The sequence below is a fragment of the Tetrao urogallus genome (assembly GCF_951394365.1).
Source record: "Tetrao urogallus genome assembly, chromosome: 6".
NCBI classification, from domain to species: domain Eukaryota; kingdom Metazoa; phylum Chordata; class Aves; order Galliformes; family Phasianidae; genus Tetrao; species Tetrao urogallus.
In genome coordinates, this window is record NC_136819.1 from 43359626 (window position 1) to 43377072 (window position 17447).

The window sequence follows — 17447 nt, forward strand, 5'->3', positions numbered from 1 at the left end:
GTTTTGCTTTGAGGATAGTAATGTTTATTTGCCTTTATTTTTAACAGGAAGCAGCTATTTTTACATAGGGAAGAAAAGCAACTGAGACAAAAATTAAAGCCCCGTTTACCTTTGCAGGATAGGTCTCTTCACCATAGCCCTCCATTCTCTCCACTTCTTGCATATATAACATTTCTGCATCAGGAGGAGTAAGGCCTCTATAAAAGAAAACAGTGATCAGCTAATACAGTCAACAATATAAAAAATATATTTGTTTTACTCTGAATGACACTGTTAAATCTACAAGAACACCACCAAGACTATCAGGCACCCATCAAAACATACTGTTTCAATCTGTACCAACGTCTGAAAACCTGCCTCCTGCCTTTATGCTGTGATTCTGGTTACTTCTTTGTCTTAGTCATCTCTACCAGAAATGTCAGCAAAGACCAGTTAAAATTACTGTCTCTGCTGATGGCACAAAATCATTACATCCCTCTTCAATCCATCATTGTCACCTTATTTTCTCACTTTATCATAAGAAGTATTCTAGCACACATGTTAATGACCTGAATTTCTCCTACTGCAGTATACAGATATACATATGCAGTATACAAGGAACTATATCAAATTTGTTGAGAGAGTTATTTTCTAAATCTTAACAGAGTTTTAATTGTAATGGTTTGAAAACTTCAGCATGATAAAATTTGTAGTTAAGGTAGTATGCTTTTTTTTATGAAACCTGCTGTCAAAAACACTTTTTTCACTAAATTGCACTAGCATTACAGGGCTTAAAATCATGTGTTTCCCTAAATACTTCAGTTGTTCTCACAGAAGGCATTATCTCTACCTGAAAAATTTTGTCACGTTCATTCTTATGCCTCTTAATACCTTCTCAATCATAGTTTTCTTTATTCTTTCTCTTTGTCCTAATGTCATGCAGATCAGCCTTTCTCGCTAGACCTTATACGTTCCATTTTGTAATGAAAACATTTCAAAGCTAAATCAATTTGAAATTTTCAAACCTTTGCTTTAAAGTAATACAAAAAAAAAAAAAAAGCCAACCCACATTAGTATTATTATCATAGTCATAAACACATTTTGCTAATTTGACAACAGAGAAAGTAACTTTCCTTTGTCTTGGACCATCACATTTAGCAGCCTTAGATCACAAGCATTCTGGCCCAATGACCATCTTTACATTTCAATTGCCTGCAGAATTTGCCAGTATTGTTTATTCAGAGACATCTTTCTGGGGCCACAACTTCATGTTGTAAACAAGTTTCAGATTCTTTATCAGGTGAAGTCGCACTATTTACTGCTGCACCATATTAATCTTCTAGAAAAATCCTCTTGTTTAAGAGTCATTAGTTCAGTTTTTGTTTAGGAAAAAAAAATAAAATCAAACAACAACAAGACACAGCCATATCAGTGAAAAAACTCATTTAAATGAGACTAAATTAGTTCAACTTCCTTCTGAGATTCTCAACTCCCTGAGCTACTGAAGTAGTCACATCAAAATTGTGCAATAAAGAGCTTTAGAAACGTTACCTGTATTTCTGATGTAGTAAGGCAACTTTCTGTGTCGCTTCCTCCAATATTTTTTCTTCCTGTAGCCAACCCTTCAGGTAAGATAGCATTTATAAAATGAACTACAAAACATTCTATGAAATAAAATGGCTGTAATGTCTTTACACAGAGAAATCAACCCTCCACACTAATTTTGAAGCTTAGACTCTGTATAACAAAACCAAAAAGTGCAAACAGTTTTGAAGTGTTTTACTTGCTTTCTTGTCTCTACCCTCATAATCTTTTAAATACAATATAACTGAAAAGATCTTGCAATATCTTTGCTTCTGTGTAATATCTCACCACATTCTCAGAAAACCTTTACTGAATATGACAATCTTGGGAGCAGCAAGCTGGATAAATATAAATCATTACTAAAGATCATGATTTATCAGTCTCACATTTGGCTTCAGCACTGAAGAGCTACTTACAACACAGTTTGCTTGTGATCAGTAATACAAAAAAAGAAATTAAAGAAATTACTCACCACAGGAAACAAAGCAAATCTTTGTAGAAACTCCTGAGATTCATACTGATCGTAGTCTCCAAAATCAGCTAAAAAATAAAAGTTGCATTCAAACATTTACAACAAAATTATTTGATACCCCATCAATTGCAGAAGGATCCCCAAATAGCAAATCTTCATATTACTGAACTACGATCTAAAACAACGCATTAACCAGTAATGTTTATGAAGAGAAAAATAAAAACAGATTCCGTGTTCTTATCTTCAGAAAAATTGGTCAGATTGCTTGTGGATAGAAGGGGAGAAGAAATGATAAAACAAGCAGAACTCTGCGCCAAGTTCCTCAGGCTTTTATTTGCGCAGCTTTTAATCACAGTTGAGGACAGAAGGCACCTCTGGAGACTAGTGTTCTCTCCTGCCCAAGCAGGTCAGCTACAGCAGATTGTCTCAGGGCCTCTCCCAGTCGTGTTCTGAATACAGATTTCTGTGCAATCTGTTCCGGTGTTTCACCTTTCTCACAACAAAAAATTTATAAGATTCCTCATATCCCAACTTGTGCCCATTGCCTTTTATTCTGTCCCTGAGTCCCACTGAAAAGAGTGGCTTTGTCTTTACTTCCTCCTCTCCAATATGTACTTGCACACAACCACACTGTCAGCATTGAGCTGACAGACTGTTCTCACTGCTGGATTCCGAGCAGCCAGAGCACCTTGGACTCTGCAGCTTCCAGCTTCTGTTCACAACTCGCTGCATGAAGACATCAAGAAAGTGGAAATCAGATGCCTTAATTTCCCTGATTCAAAGATATGCTCCGACAGAACTTAATAAAAACTGATTTTATGTCACACCAAAAAGCATCAAGAAGAATCTGTGTCTTTTTTCTTTCTAGGAAAGAAGTAGCCAACAGTTCAAAGAAATAAAACAGCCTAAATCAGAAATGTATGTATAATCTCACAAGATAAACTGTTCTAAGAAACATCAGCCTGCCCAGAACAGCCTCTCCAAACCACAGAAACATAATCTCCGCATCTTATTTACATTACACAGATTCTAACCTATAATAGTATAACTGCAGAGACATTTAGGAATCAAGTATTTATTATGCATTAGCAATTACTTGCAGGTTATTCATGATTAAAGGGAAGAGCCTGTGACACACTAGACCAACCAAGTACTTGAGATAAAGCAGTGCTTAGAAGCAGCCTATTGTAAGTATTTCAAACACAAATCGTTCTTGAATTCAGCGCACTCAAAACAGCAAACAACTGCTTCTGTTAGTTCACTAGCTAAAATTAACTGACCTACCTTCTATAAGCTACTTCAGTCATTGGAGTGCATTAATTTAGAACCTGCACTTTTTCTATGTTGTTTTTTCATGATGTTATCAACACATGTAGTTCTCACATAAAAGACTGAGAGAAGAATGTGAAAGCTACAAGGATAAATATTTTCCATCTGGAAAGAGGATTACATTGAAAGATATCTATAAACAACTTACAGAGCAGAGAAACTTTTATACTGTCTAAAGATATTAAAATAACAAAGCAAGATTTGGCCAGCTGAAGACCATTAAATCCTGGCTTAGATTAAACAGATACACTGCTACATAAACACTAACATTATTCATCTACACCACTGATACTATATTCTCAGAAAAACATGATCATAATCTTTAATGTGTTGTAGTCATTACACAATTTAAAAAAATCAGACAAAAAAAGAAAAAAAAAAATCTTGTGGCTGTATGCACTGATAGTGATATGCAGCTTTACAACTGCTGTTAGATGTACTGGAGTGACATCCACAGAGAAGCCTTACACAGACACAATAAACAAAGCTACTACATTAAAAAACTGTTGACTTGAGAGATTTCACATCAAACAAACATGTTAGCAGGGAACACCAGACATGGTAACATTAGTTAGGAAAACACTAATTAGGAAAAACAAAGTAACTATTTTCACATATACACCTCAAAAATGCATTTTCAGGAAAGATTTTAACATAGTACACAGACTGTTAAAAATTCCTAACTTCAAATTATCTTCGGTGTTAGTATCTCCACCTCTTCTCCCAGATATCCTAGTACTGCTGTACATTCAAATCTGCTTATTACGTCCCTTTCTCATGTGACGATGTCAGAATAAAGAGTTTTCAGTAAGAGAAACAGATGAAAGCTCTGCTGACACAAGCATACAACTTGCTTCTGAGTACTCCGAAGGAATTCAAGTGTCTAGGTACCTAGGTACACCTCAGAGGACTGCTCTGAAACACCAGTAAGTACTGGTATTCAGTATTCAGATCTCACTGTCTTTCCATTTCCCTCTCTCCCCCTTATTTCCCTTCCCTACCAATACAGTGGCTGATGAAGTTCTAAGGAGCAAGCCTTTCGCCTTTCATAACCTACTGAACTGAACTTTCACTGCATTTGTAGGGTTATCAACTGAAAACAAAAATGCGCTTCATAGAAATAAAATTTACACAGGAAAGCAACTACCTCTTGCAGTTCTCTTATAGCAAGAAGAGGGGTCGATAAGCAATAAACAGAAAGCATGCAACAGAAAATATATCAACAAACTTCCAATGCAACATTAGCGCAATTGCTTTACTTACCTTGAACAGCCAGACCAGCCAAATGTATTGCTTGTTCTAATGTGCAAGGAATGTTGCCCTCCAAGATATCTTTCTTTAATTGCAAATAATACTGATACCTATGTGAAGGAGAAAGAAAAAAATAAAAGGAACAGCTAGAATGGGCTCCTTATTCTCAAGAGACTGCACGTCCTCCCTCCATTCACTAGCATGTGGGGAGGACACTCTCATCATTCAGATCCCCTATATGGTCCTTATCAACTCTTCCTTCAACTTTCATTTATCTACCTCAGAATCAAATCCTGATCTCCTTGAAAGGCACAGAATTTTCACAGTTTCTATCTACAACCATAGCCTCATGATTTGTTTGTTCTTACTCCTTAGTATTGCTGCTATCTCCACTAGTAAACCATCCAGCAGCACTCTGTCCACTATGCTGCTGCAGCATTACTGCATTCCCTTCCAGTAAATCCAATATGCATATCCCTTCAATCATGACAGTTACTTTCATTTCTGCACTACAATTCCCAAATACAGTCTGTTCTCACTTTTTTTTTTTTTTTTTTTTTTTCCCCATTAAACTGATCTTTTCCTGGATTATCTCTTGAACATGCAAACCCTTTAAGCTGTAACTGTGGACTGTGGTCCACAGTCCAAACCACTACTTTCTTGAATTCTTCTGACCCCATTCAGTCATCCATGTCACACCCTACCTTATCCAAGAAGCACATTTGTTTTCTTTGAGACCAATTTAAAAAAAAATTACTGACTTCCTCATATTGTACATTAACTGTTGTGAAGTAAAGCTTTAACACTGAAAACAACGAAGCACGTGCTGCAATTCAAAAATAAAAAAAGTCATGGAAACTTTTTGATAATCAGAAGTTGAAAGACAGTTGTCTTCCTTCTCTGAACTGTTAAAATTCAGTGAGATTTCATAAATGTTGTTTAGACTTTTCCTGGATCCTATTACAAAAAAGCACTATGCCACATTACACCAGATAATATCCTTACAAAAAAGAATCAAAAATAACTGGGCCCAAACCAAGGCCCTTAAAAAAAGTGAAAGGAAAAAGCCACAGTATATCAAAGCAAGCTAGAGCAAATTCCTAAGATCACTGACACGTTATTTCTTTGCTTAGTTTATAAATTCTTTAAAACATTAAAAAGGAAAATAAATACATAGTTTTTATATTTTATATAAATGCTGCCTAAAACAACAATTTCTATTTCTATAAAGTCTAGGAAGGGAAAAGCAGGCAATTTGTACATGAGCTATATATTTCAGGATGCTGAAAGTAAAGTTATAGACAAATTTATAAAGCTTACCTGGTAATCTCCTGCTGAAGTTGAGAAACAGTAGGCACATAGAACACTACTCCAAAATACACTGTTGGTTCCAAGGCATATTTGTCCAGCTGCTTTTTCAGAGGCTTGTCCAAATCTACCCATCTGCGCTGATTCTGCTTGTTGTAATACCACAGACTGAAATACGTTATCTGAAAGAAAATCATTTCAATGATGAAACAAATTAGATATCGCTATATTAGATAAAATACACTGTATGAAAGTCTTGCTACCTAGAAATAGAAGACTTAAGATCCTAAGACTAAGGTTATTGAGAAGCCAGAGAACTGGAGGGACATAATATTTTAATATCAAACCCAGTTATTACATCCAGATAAACAATTTACATATATAAGGGCTACCAAATCTAGTTTTTATTTGCAAGCAGTCCCTGACTCAGTTGAGGCAATGCATTTAAATGTAACAAGAAAATTAAGAGAAGAGATAAATACAAATAGAATTGGACTACAGGACAGCAGAATATGGCTTGTCTTAGGAACCAGTGGGCAGGCTCACACAGGATGCTGAAGGACAAAAGGGCATAGGCCAAAAAATAGTCAAAAATTACCTCATCAAACGCATGTATGGTTTATTCCACTGAGCAAGAAAATGAGCAGCAATCTGCCTTGCTTGAGCAGGCAACTCTTGATCACACAAGAAAAATCCACAAAATTCCATATGCAGTGGAAGAAATTGCCCAAAGCAGCTGAGGAATGCCCATCCCTGGGCTTTGACTGAACAACATTTTGAGTAACACAGTAAAACTTTGATAGGACATGATCTGCTTTGAAAAAAGTTGGACTAGACTATTTTTCTGACTCCAAAACATAGTTCTACTGAGTAAACACTGCAGAGTCACTCAATCAAATTTAAATCTCTCCAGTACATTTAAACTGATTAAAATCTTCTTCTCCCGTAGCACCTATTTCATTCTGTTCAGAATTATCAAGCAGACACGTACTGGAAAATAATAATGGCATTATCACAGAAAAACTAGAAATCATAATTACATTTTCTTATTGTGGAAGGTAGGGAAGGCAAGGGAATGCAATGAAATACCAACTAAGTTGAGGACATTCATACGGAGATTTTCCAAGTCTTTGCTACACATACATCATTATATGTTGAAATAGTAGAAATGCCAACACCTTTAATCTAGCACTTTTCTTTACATTATTATGTTTTCAGATGTTTTTAAATTGAGCAAAATAAAGCTATTTAGGAAGGAATTTTACAAAATACAGGAATATTTACCATAATATGTTCTTCTCAATAATTTTCCTGAATTAAACCTGGAAAAATTCTCCACTTTTCAAGGAAAATATTTATTATTTTCTCAGAAGCTATCATTTTGATGTTTTAGAGCACAAATTTAAAATTTACTGGGGAATGAGAGCTGGTAGTACCAAATCTGTGTTTTAGTAATTTCCTGTGAAAACAAGTGTATCTGAAAAATCACACAGAAATCCATCTTCTTAATTTAAAATCTAAATGAGGTGAAGGATCCAGCATCATGGTATTCACTCCATTCCTTACAGCTCCGATACATGCATGCAACCACAGCATGGCTCCATATCAGAATGCAGGGAGAGCAATGAAGTCAATTCTCTGTACCAACGCAGAACATTAAGCAATTTTGGACACCAAAGTCAAGATATAGCATTACGTTCACAGTATCATATATTCTGTAAAAGCACAGTCACCAGCAATACCTGTGAAATTAGAGCTGTTTTTAAGGCATAATGCCATCCTTCCACATTTAGCAAATACTTCTAAAATCTACTGGCTTACTTATATGTACTTCTCTGCCCCTTTCTAAATTAGCATCAATGCATTTTTAGTGATTTTTGTTTTCTCAGTGCTTAAAAACAAACTAAATTTACGTGATTAATCCAGGCAATTACAGAATCAGTATGCAGAAGATAGAACATGCTAGAATACAGGCTGTCCTGTATTCTGTCTTCTAACACAACTCTAGTTCCATTTGATAAAAAACACAGGCTATACTACAAACACTAAATTAAATTAGAACTGTTTGTAGACACAGAAAAAAATTCTCAGGTGGACACTGAGTGCTCTTCAGAATTCTAAAAATAAAGCATGAAATTTAAGAAGTCAAACACTTCTAGTTTCAAGGAGAAAAAAGTGGCTCTGATCACAAACAATATAAAAAAAATACTATATTCTAAATTTCTCAGTTCAAGTGCATCAGATTGGCTGATGTCGGAGAAAATACTGGCTTTTATTTCTGTGTTTCAATTTGTCAATCCCTACCATCCAGTGCATGGTGGCCCCTGTCATCTCACAGCTTAAGATTCTTTAAGATATTAAGAATTTTAACAACAGAGCCACAGGTTCTCCATGAAGAAGAAATATTATATCCACTGCAACATCTCACACTGTAAAAGGATTAAAAAAAAAAGGATAAAAATTATCCCTCACAATCCATTCTGTGCTCTGAAGGAGGAAAGGAAGACCCCTGTGCTGGCCCAGCTGGCCGGCTCATGGCTAGCCACACCATGCAGGCTGGCACAGCCTGGAGAGCATCAACAGCAGCCGCTGGACACAAGCAGAACCCTAGAAGAAACCAAAAGCTACAGGTAAAAAGGCCTGCAGAAGCACACCATCAAAGCTGAAAGACTTCTGGAGAGGGTATCACATAAACGCTTCTAGAAACCAGACAAACATTTATAAGCAACACTTTGAATAGGTTTCAACTGCAGCTTTGGTGTACATAAGCTTCAAACAAACACAGATTTGTAACAGAAAGTGGAGAATGAACTGAAATGTCTGATAACAGCACCACTGTTCTGTACTCTCTGAATGCAGATATTCCTGATTCTACAATAAGGATAAACTGAATGTACAACCTATTTTTAAGCCACGATGATTTCTTGTGCTTGTCCATTTCCATACAACACAGACCACTTCTCCTTCCCATGCACAGAAACGAGATATTACTGGCACAAGACTAAGAAAAATGTTTCTGTTTTTTAAAATATACTCTGGAATCCAGAATATACTATTAAGATTCTTCTGTCACATTATTTTCCCTTAAAATCTCCTCCAAACTGGATTATCAAAAGTAACTAAAATACAAGCCAAGGTAAATGCTATGGGCCAAAACCCATTTTCTGACTTCTATGCAATCCTTTCACTTGACTGCAAGGGCAGAATCTGGCCCTGTTAAATTTCAGAGTAGTTTATGTGCCCTGGAATATTTTCACTGATTAAAATAGAATCCATTTTATTCATTATAGGAGTTTTTATTATTAGTAGCATAGGACAGCACCCAATTCTAAAAAGAATGTAATGACATAACTCCTAAAATATGTTAAGCTGTTAAGATTAACGCTATTTGAGGTTCATTTATTTTAGTGACTTATTCATCACCCAATCCCTTTGAAGAAAGTCAAATATAAATAAAAGAACTTTAACACTTCTGCAGTTGCTTTCTACCTAGCTGCTTCCTGCTGCTACAGACAGAAACATGAAGTATTTTTATACAAAAGTTGAAGAATGCAAAGAAAAGCCCAATATAATCTTACAGCCAACAAGGCCCATCGGTTTGTGGGAAAGAGAGGTAACACCCACACCGGTATCTGCAGTCAGTGAGTCCTCACAAGCTAAGCAGAGAAGCTCTGTCAGTTTACGTGTGCCACAAAACTATATCACTATTATATCTTCTTGCATGATGTCCCATGACAGCCTGAGAAACAGGGTTGATCAGTCATGAAAATTCTTACTGTTGTTTTCTCTTACTTAATGGCAGGGTATAGGGAAGACAGAGCAAAATTATTCTTCCAAAGGAGACTTCCAGTGAAAATCGTTGGAGGGATGAGAAACAGTGAGTGCGAGCTGCAATGTGGTAAACTCAAATCAGAATAGGAAAAAAAAAATCACAATGAGATCTGTCAAACACTGGAAGGGGTTTCCCAAAGAGGCATCAAGTCTCCATTCTCAGATTTCCTTTGAAACTGAATCAATGACAAAGTCCTTCTACACTATACCTGATATTAATTGGCTATAATTAGCAGCCATATTTCATTTTATTTTTATTAAAATGAACCTGTCTCATCCCTAACATAATTCCACTTTGTTTGGCTCTACTTTAAATATAATTTATACATATCAGTTATTCTGACTAGCACTACACACAGAAGAACATCGTTAATAACGAATCTCAGGGTCTACTTTGGTCACAATTTAAACTATCTAGAAAAGGAATCTGACTGACAAATATGTATGTCAGATATCAAGTGTGCACTAGTCTCTCCTAAAAGCAGCTGTTCTGCATCCCCAAACTAGATTGTGCCTTTCTGTTCTCAGCAGTGTAACACATCAGAAAAAGTTTTATTTCCTAAGATCCTGAGACAACACTATTACTGCTGTCTTTTACAAAATTATTCTCTATAGATCCACAGATAAAGAAAAAAAAAACAAAAACAATTTCTACAGGTGCCTTTCTGTCTTTATATTGGCATGTATGAATACAACACTCCATAAAGCTTTCTTGAAGAGAATGCTGAAAACACTGTCTCATCATAAGAGAATGCTGAAAACACTCATCATAAGCTCTGCAGCCAAACTAAGATCCTAGCTAGCTCAGGGACTCCAATGAGTCTCACTTTATCTTGTACTTGGATACAAAACAGCCCCTGCCATCAGAATACAACTGTTAAAATAAACTGCTTTCAAAACTGGCTCAATAATCTCGTACTATGCACAACTGCCAGATACAAGCAAAGGCTTTACTCTGTGTCCAACATCAAGAACTACAGAAGGAGACAAAAGGCACTAAAAATGCTCCAGAAACTTTCTTCTTATCACAGCAGACATCCCCCTCCACAAATCTTCCCAGTGGAGAAACTCGGACTGGTTTTGGAGCAGCCTGGACTGGCCAGGGTACAAGATGCAAGAAGTGGTGGAAAAAAAAAATCTCTAAGTCTTGCCATGTATCTGCCACTGAACAGAAAGCTGCAGCCCTTGACATCCACCAGTGCTTTCAGTACAAGGAGGAGGGCTGAGGAGACTCATAGAAATCCCCTCTTTTTTTTCCCCCATTTGACGCCACTCACTTTAGGGCACTTTGGCTTTCTTGACTATTTTTGTTCTAGCACAGACAAGGTTTTCAACTGCAGCTACCCGTAGGGAGGATGTAGCAAGGTACAAAAAGAATTCAGAAAGAAGCTAAGCTTAACTCTTTCACATAGTAAACATTTTTTTTCCTACACAGCCTACTGCCAAATCCCCCGCAATGATTTTCTCCTGACTGCATCAATATCATTCTCACAAATCCTACCTAAACAAAGCAGTTGCCAATTACAGCTTAAATCAATATTGCAGGGATTTTTCAAGAAATTTAAGAATCGTAGTTTTAAAAAACAATATTTTGCAAGGTAATCTAACATTCTAATTCAGATTAAAGCACTGCAAGAATGGTGGTATATGAATAAATGGGATTTCCTCTGAGGGACAAGGCAGATTTAACTTATCAGAACGTTATACAAAATTAAATTGGCTTATCTACAAGATAAAAAGCAATACTTTTACAGCACATAAAAGATGTTACGTCCCATCAAGACACATTTTAATCTACTGCAGAAACAGGTCAGCTATTGGTGACCTGTTTTTCTTCTTCTGTAAATTGTACTACTTTTCCCACCTCTGTGCAAGACTCCAAGAAGGATAAACTTGCATACTTGCTTCTGACTCTCACCTTATAAAGCACCAACATTAAAGGAAGTATTACATTTGCAATTATTGGATTCCGAAATTCTGATCATTTTACAGTGTCAAAGTAGCCTAAAAATACAAAACAATAAGCTAACATACCTGCTTCAGAACTAATGAAAATCTGTTAAAACTAGTATAAAATTAGTATAATACTATATCACAACTCACAGGTATTGTGACAGTGAAAGAATACAATCAAGTGGTACAATCAAATTCTGACTGAACTTTATTAAAAACTAGAGAAATCAGGGCAGCGTTACCTAACTGCCACCTAAGCTTTCATGGAAAAATCTTAATTAATTTTGTGTCGCTCAGTGTAATAAGCAAGATGGAGAGTAAAACTTACCCCAGAGCATACTGCTGTTTTCCTTCAGAAAAAACCATGACAGTAATTACACCTAAGGCAATTGTTGATTTTTAAAATGCTCTGTCCTTCTGTGTATCTGGACACATGGATTATTATTTCAGCACATTTAAAATTAATGCACAATGCAGTCAATATTGTTTTTCAAGAGAGTTGCATTTTAAATGAATAACACAACACACTGAAGGTCTTTCTATGCATTCCTCCATGATTTCTCTCCCTTTCCTAAAGCTAAGCAAAACTTCATTCAGAGAGGCAGCCATTAACAGTTCAACAACCAGCACTTTTTTGTTTTATTTCTTTAAGTATTAGTCAATATTTTTTAAAAATTTGATATGAGGCATAAGCATAATTATGTTAGCAACTCCTCTGTCATTGCTTAGCCCAACTTTTATCTGCTGGTCAGTATGCTTACTCATACACATGCAAGAGAGCTTATGATTGACTTGGTCTTATTTTCAAAACATTGTTTACCTATGTAAAAAAAAAAACAAAAACAACACACTGAATTAAAAGTATTTTCATGCATTTTCTCAAAACAAGAGGTGATCCTTTGGACTTCAGAACAAAGTTTTAGAAAACACTAAAACACTGTTTCAGAATTTCCAAGTTATTCAAAGTTTGGATAACTTTGATTCATTCTTTCCCATTACGTCCAAAACAAACACAGGAATTCACAGGTACACCACACATACTTTACACAGCAGCTCTTTATTTTTTTAACATGAGTCAGTATTGCACTTGTGTACCACACATTTGCACTGAAGTCAGATTCTGTTTGCACACGTTAGCAGAATTTGGCCATTTATTCTGGCATTAAACTGTTATTACAAAACAGAATTAAAAGATTCAGCAAGAGACTAAATCAGTTGTAACATCTCTTGCCAAATATCCTATAAATATCTAACTGTAGTAGATATAAACATTTTTATATTCTCAAGTACCTAATTTGTATGCTTGTGTCCAAAATGCAACACACGCAGTATTAAACATTCTTTTCTAGTTAGTTAATAATCAGAGCTCTGAACACTTTTTCACAACTTGCAACTTGAAAACGGTTTTCCAGAACAAATACAGCTCTTCCTTTGACTACAGTGAAATAATAGTTTGAGTATAGTCCTCTCAAGGGACAAAAGACAAACTATTCCTCAGTATAATGCACTCACTTCACTTTTTTTGCAAGGCTTGCCACTCAGTAACAAAATTAAACTGTTCAAGTACTTAGACTTTCTGAATCCTAAATTTGTGTCCATACAACTTGAAAATGAGATAAATTGGAAAAAAAAAAAAAGTAAAAAGTAAATTAGTGTTGAGCCACACATTACATAATCTGAGGACTACTATTCATGTATGGTCTGTTAAATATATTAAAAGATGGTACAGCACTAATAAACCAGTAAATTCACTACCTAAATTCACTCACTACAAATTACACCAAGATAAATTTTATCAGTGTGTAAATAGGTCAAGATTCCACTCATAACTCCTGCAACTAATTATTCTGAGGCTGTACAGCAAAACTTCATAGCCCATATACAGTAATCTGATGCTCATGCCTCCACTTTCATATCTGATGTAAATTTCAGTGCTTAAATAGTCATACTTTCTTGTTTAACACTTTCAATTCACACTTTAAAGGGTGTGTTGTGCATTAAAAATATGAGTTCTTAGAGAATGTACTTAGTATTCCACAGTATCAAGGATTAATACTGGTTTTGCAGATTGAAGCAAATGCTCAGCAATCTTCCTGAAAACTTCATACTAAGAAAACAGTCAGAAATGAACCCTATATCTGCTTGGCAAATCCTACTATTTAAAAGTAAAACAACATTTTTTGAGCGCAAGCTCTGGAAAGTAATTTATATCCCTACTTTCCATTCCCTTTTATTGCAACACATTTTCCTGCCAAAATAATCCATGCAAGAATGCATGACCAAAAGAATCTGTTCTGAGTTCAGTAGCGTGCTGTCAACTCCCTCAGTCTGATATACGACTCTTAATTGAGGGAATTGCCAGCCTTTTTTTAAACAACAACAACAACAACAACAACCAGATTTCAGGAGTAGTTCCAGTGAAAGAGATAATAGATTGCTGAAAAGAAAAAACAACCAACCACGCATCTCTGACGCCTTGTAAATAGATAAATAAAAGCCAATGGTCATAATTCCAAAACACAAAGCCTTTGCATTTTGCAAATCAAACACAGTTAAATTCTTTACCTTCTGTTGACTAAGCAGTGACATCTGAGGGTGCATAAACTGACAAACTCCATTCAGTCACAACAATTGAATTCTAAATATATGACGCCTGATGTGTTCTAAGTAAATGCTAAAGCTATGAGAGTACTCAGATTTTCCCTTTTCTAGAAAGAGCAAGGAAAAAAAAGCCATAGCACTCCACAGAATTGCACTTTTCCGCAGCGATTGTACAGATTAAGAATATTTGGACAATGCAAAAAGCATACTGGGACAGAAAACATAAACAGTAAACAAACACAGATGAATGGATTCCCTGTTTTTTCATTTATTCTCTAAACAAGGGAAAAAAATATTTCTGAGAACAACTGACTGTATGGAGTATTTCCTACTGATAAATTCTACACCTATGTGTGCTAATTCTGTTATTATTCTGTTTGCAGAATAATCACCATATGCATGGGAGAAGAGTTGGATTTCAGTTGAAAAAGTATATTTTAAAATACGTAGCAAAAAACTGGGGAGTGAAGGGGAAGATGTTATACAGCTCAGCTAGTGTATACCATATTTCTCCATAAGGCCAGACATTGATCTAAATGACTATATGCTTGCTCAAAGACACCATCTGCAAACAGGTTTGTGATTTGTGAACAAACACTAGAAATAGTCACCAGCACACATATCACATTTGTGCTTCAGGTTCTTTTTGCAGCACTGATCCACCAGAAATAAATGTACAAAAATAACATTCTCTTTCATGTCCTAATCTATTAGGATTTAAAATCTCATGTCTCTCAGCAATTCTTAGCCATGCTGCTTAGGCAGAAAGTGTGTGGTGGCACTTGTTTTTCTTTTCTTTTATATGATATTTTCAGCATTGTTGAATTTAAAAATTTAATCACTGCTGTGACTTTGTTCATCTTCCTAAGCTTCTGTTCACTGCCACTTCTCACACGTTATTACCTTAGGCATTATCTTGTTCTGTAAGGTATGTTTTGCACCAGTTTTGGATCAATCCAATTCATCCTCAAGACCAGACTGTTTAGAAACAAGGGGCGCACACAGAACAGCTGTTCAGCTGCTGTTGGGACCAAGCTGCTTGCCCCAAATGGTAAGGATTCACCACGAAGGTCATCTAGCACCAGAGACAAAGCCACACCTTAACTCAACAGTTCACTCACCTCCCGCAACTCAAGCCTCTGAGCCACTGCTTCCAGACTTTCCTGGCCTGTGCTTTCCACAGATAGTGTGAACTCCACAAATTCATTATTGAGTAGCTGGATCCGAGCCACCAAGCAACTCTTGCTGGATACCGTATAGCGTCGAGTTCGTTTCAATTTTAACCCAAAAGGTAGAGGCATCTTCTTTCCCACACCGATGGTTGGAGATTAAAAGCTACTACCACCAGGGACTTGAGAGAGGAAAAGCAGCAGTTTCCTCCCAAACAGTAAGGAGCTGTAAAGTCTCCAACAATCAACCACCAGCAGCAGTATCCATTAAAGGTAAGCAATTTTTCCACCAACACACAAGTAGGGGGGCATCCACTGGAATCCTAGCAAGAAGCAAAAGAGAAATAAAAATATATATGAAGCAGAAACAATTTTCAGAGCTGTTATACATTCAAATACTCAAAGAAGCACAGGAGTTTCTGGTTTTTCCACATACAACACTTGTCTTCGAGTGTTTTTGTGTTTTTTTTTTACTTGTAAATAAATAATGCGTCTTGATTAAACATGGCTGAAATGCCTTAAAATAAAAAGCATTTCTTAACTGAATTGGTATTTAAGTGAAAGACCTCTAGAAAGTTCTTCAGTACTTGTAATGCTGACGAAAGCCTTTTCTTTAAGAGCAAAACCAGCAGTTAGGCATTATTTCAGAGCGGCGTGGAGCCTCAGCTGCTATCTGTTGGATTAAACACAAAACCAAGCCCCAAAGAAAGGCAGGAAGCGAGGCACTACACCTCACACCTCAGCCATTTCCTACCAGACAATTAAAATCCAATTCTTCTAATTTTCCCTGAATTGCAACTCGCGGAGCCATTATGTCTTATGTTAAAGTGCAGTACACTGTTTGAGGTTATGGTTTCCCTCACACCACAGTATGCTAATTCTGAAAACTATTTATTTTCCAGTTTTTCATTGGGGGGGGGAAAGAAAAAAAAAGAAAAAAAAAAAGTACATTTTTTCTAAATGTAAAGGCAGCCAGCTGTTCACCCCCCCGCCTTTCGCAAACACCTTCACACCTGCTCTCCTGTCGGCTCCGCCGGGCACTTACTTCACCCTTCCCCTCTTCCAAGCTGTCTCACCTCTCGTGCCCCAGCCTAACTGGTCTGGATTTTCAGCAGCACGCGGAAAACAAACGCGCTGCATGAAAGCAGGTAGTGCTGCAGCAGCGCGAGCGCTCAAAGCACCACCACCCAAATGAAAGCGCTTCAGCCAGGCGGCGGTCGGCTTCAGGAGGGCCGCCCAAACACCATGACTCGAGCCGATGCCCACTCGGTTCCCGGTCCGAGCAGCTCCCACGGGCGGCAGCGGGATGGGCCGGGCCCGGGCGGCGGCCCCGAGCACACGGCGCGGCCGCATTGTTCGAGCTCCGCTGGGTTGAGGTGCCGCGGGACCTCTAGCGGCAGCACCGTGCTTCTCGAAATAAAGAAGTGTAATCACACACGCACACATACAAACAAACAAACAACAAATCACAGGAATAATGCGTTTTAAAAGACACAATTTGATTCCCGAGGGCTCTTCTCAGATAAGAATAGCCACGAGATTTAATACATCCATTTATTTGGGAAAGGGGAATCAGAAGCAACCTCCCTGCTGCACCTGTTTGTACAAAAGGTTTAAACAACCGGATAACATCACACTGCTGTATGTTTACACACACACACACACATAGAAATGCAACGTTACTCAGTGCAACCAGACTGGGTTGCAATGCCCTGCTAGGCCCCGTGCTCTGCTCTTTCAGGCACCCGTGGAGAAGCGGAGGCAGAAGGGCTGCAGGCCTGAGGAGCAGCTTGGCATTTTTCCTCAATGACATCTTTGCAACTTAGAGAACGATCAGAAGCACATTTCATGGCCATGCCTCTAATAAGCTGGATGCCGTTCTAGCATTTTACACAGTCCTCATCCTCCACAGATATCATCTAAAAACTTAAGATTCATTACTACTGGTTTAATGCTCCCTCCCCCCTCCA

The 17447-nt window shown here is 37.1% G+C and overlaps 1 protein-coding gene across 1 annotated transcript in view; it reads right to left on the bottom strand.

Annotated features, from left to right (window-relative positions):
• Window positions 1–15609, bottom strand: part of PTPN21 (protein tyrosine phosphatase non-receptor type 21) — a gene marked incomplete at both ends in the record, with an annotated part of 31673 nt that extends 16064 nt beyond the window's left edge. The window contains 6 exons of the mRNA XM_079536719.1: window positions 110–197; window positions 1531–1601; window positions 2036–2103; window positions 4628–4725; window positions 5936–6105; window positions 15430–15609. Of these exons, the coding sequence (XP_079392845.1) occupies window positions 110–197; window positions 1531–1601; window positions 2036–2103; window positions 4628–4725; window positions 5936–6105; window positions 15430–15609 (675 nt within the window). The remainder of the gene's footprint in view (window positions 1–109; window positions 198–1530; window positions 1602–2035; window positions 2104–4627; window positions 4726–5935; window positions 6106–15429) is intronic.
• Between the last annotated feature and the right edge of the window lie 1838 nt (window positions 15610–17447).